General features: G+C 57.3%; 1 protein-coding gene across 3 annotated transcripts in view; it reads left to right on the top strand.

Annotated features, from left to right (window-relative positions):
* The first annotated feature begins 718 nt into the window (after nt 1-718).
* CLK2 (CDC like kinase 2) overlaps nt 719-2,645 on the top strand; it is a 6,990-nt gene continuing 5,063 nt past the window's right edge. For all 3 annotated transcript variants that reach the window (XM_010169620.1, XM_010169624.2, XM_010169621.1), the window contains exons 1-2: nt 719-888; nt 1,063-1,297. In XM_010169620.1, coding sequence (XP_010167922.1) covers nt 719-888; nt 1,063-1,297 — 405 coding nt within the window. The remainder of the gene's footprint in view (nt 889-1,062; nt 1,298-2,645) is intronic.

A 2,645-nucleotide genomic window follows, 5' to 3' on the forward strand; every position in this document is an offset into this window, starting at 1 on the left:
CCCACTCGGGTGTCTCCAGTTCTGGTGCAAAGCACTGGTGATCATAGAATGGTTTGGGTTGGAAGGGACCTTAAAGCTCATCCAGTCCCAACCCCCCTGCCAGCAGCAGGGACACCTTCCACTAGACCAGGTTGCTCAAAGCCTCATCCAACCTGGCCTTCAACACTTCCAGGGAGGGGGCATCTACAACTCCCTTGGGCAACCTGTTCCAGTGTCTCACCACCCTCACAGTGAAGAACTTCTTCCTAATATCTCATCTAAACCTCCCCTCTTTCAGCTTAAACCCATTTCCCCTTGTTTTGTCATTAACTGCCCTTAATGTGATACTGCTCAGGTGATACCCTGAGCTCCATGTCAGTTTTCCTTGGTGGTGCTTCACTTCTTCCTGACGAATACAGGAATTTAAAGAGAGAAGGTGGAAGCCCCAAAAGTGCAAAAGCAGCTTCTGGAGCTGTGGTCAGTAGACATGAGGGGTGAAGGGAGAAAAGTAACCTGGAAAACAGAACTATAGCAGGCACAGCCCGTGTGGGTGGTCACATCCTCTCTCCTATGGGGTTCTGGGATGTCTCAGAAGTTCAACCCCTCCCTCTCCAATCCCCTGTGCACACCCAGATGCGCTGCTGATTGCCCTAGCAGCTCCTTGGCCACTGATGAGCTGTGCTGGTTTCTCTCCCTGGCAGTTGCCTCACAAAGTCATCGCTGTCTGTTGTCCCTGTAGATGCCTCACTCTAGAAGGTACCGCTCGTCGGAGCGCAGCAGCCGTGGCAGCTACCACGAGCGCTACAGAAGTCGCAAGCACAAGAGACGGCGGACGCGGTCGCGGTCAAGCAGCAGCGAGCGTGACCGTCGGCACCGTCGGGAGGACAGTTACCACGTGCGATCCAGGAGGTGAGGCCGCAAAGACGAGGCGGGACCTCGAGCCCTGCGGTGTTTCTCCAGCTTGGCTGGAGGTGGCTGTGGTCCTTCTGGGTGGCCTGGGCCCTGTTCTCTCCTGTGCTCTGAGCTGAAACATCCAGGGTGGTGTTTGTAATCAAATCCCCTCGACTTCCCTCCCCTCCCCAGCTACGACGACCACTCAGCAGACAGGAGGGCCTACGACCGGCGTTACTGTGACAGCTACCGGCGGAACGATTACAGCCGCGAGCGAGGAGAAGCCTACTACGAGCCCGAGTACCGTCATTCCTACGAGTACCGACGCTCCCGGGACCGCGAGGGCAGCTACCGGAGCTGCAAAAGCAGCCGGCGTAAGCACAGGCGGAGGCGGCGCCGCAGCCGGTCCTTTAGTCGCTCCTCATCGGTGAGTATCCTGCTGTGCTGGGCCTCCCCTGTAACCTTTCTCTCCCAGGTGGCGAACTGGGTAAGTAGAAAACTCCCTTTCTAACACTCTCGGACTCGGCTTGAGAAATGTGTAGAAAAACCTTTTTGATGCAGACAGCAGTTCCTGTCCACCGTCCTGCTGCGCCTCGGCCGTGGCTGCCCTGTGCCCTGTGCCAGCGGGGCGCAGGTGGCTCAGGCCCTCTCTTAGCGTTGCCTGCTCAGAGATGGGAGGAGGACGGGCATGCTCAGCTCCTTTATCCCTGCAGAGCGCTGCTTTTGTTCGGTGATGCTCGTTAAGAGCTGTCTGGGAACCCCAGCCAGTTGCAGTCGCTTGGTGTGAGGTTTTTACGGCAAACGTTCAGCTGATCCCAGTCCCAGAGAGCTCAGTCTGCCTGCAGCAGGTGGACCGGTCCCCATGGTCCTTGGTTTGGGCCTGTGTTCTGTGGCAGGAAGCACCCCCATCTCGGAGGGTTGGGTCCTGCATCAGAGCGGGGCCCTTCTGGGTGGGCCCAGCTGACCTGGGATGTCGTGCGAGGGGCTTTGTGAAGGACTAGAACTGGTGGATCATTCAGTTCAGGTGGAGGCAGCGATCATCACAGGCTCTTCCCAGCAGTGTCCCTGGCTTTCTCTTCTTGTCTGTTCTGCTGTTACCTTCCACTTCTGTCAGACTCCCAGACACGTTCTCTACTCTGTGTGTGGAGCTCTCAGTGTTGTCTGGTCTGTTCTGGCTGTATGTCCCGGGATGGGATTGTGGGCTGGATCTGGGTCCCAAATCTGCTGGCCGGTTGCTCCCAGGTGTGGGGACACTTAGCTGAAGAAGCAAAGGCAGGAATTTTCTCTTCTCTGGCATAAACCTCTTATCTGCCTCATCCCAGGCTGTCCCTGTTCCCTGTTGGGCCTCTGCTTCTCTCCTGGAAGTTAGTACTTCCAGATCAGCTTCTCTGGGGGAGGGTCTAGGAAGAAGTGCCACATCTTCCCCCAGGCCCCAGCCCAGCCACTCGTAAATTCTCTCTGGTTTTGGATGGATCGTTGTACCGAAAGCTGCTTCCGAAATCTCTGAATTCATCTTTTTTCCTGAGTGTTGGGGCTGGGGGAAGCTACGTGGGTGGTTGTTGGAATGGGATGGGAGTGTCTGTGTGGGGCAGCCTGGCCCTTTGCTTGTGCAGAACTTCCCAGCACTTGCCTTCTGCTGCCTTTCCTCAGTGGCTGCCGTGGGGCCGGAGCCAGCCTCTCCCCACAGCCCTTGAGCGCCCGGCTGCAGAGTCGTGCTCTGCCGTGCTCTCTTGGCCTTACCCAGGACCCCAAGGCCGGTGCCGTTCCTCTCCACA

This window comes from Antrostomus carolinensis, unplaced genomic scaffold (genome assembly GCF_000700745.2).
Source record: "Antrostomus carolinensis isolate BGI_N321 unplaced genomic scaffold, ASM70074v2 scaffold38626, whole genome shotgun sequence".
Lineage (NCBI taxonomy): Eukaryota > Metazoa > Chordata > Aves > Caprimulgiformes > Caprimulgidae > Antrostomus > Antrostomus carolinensis.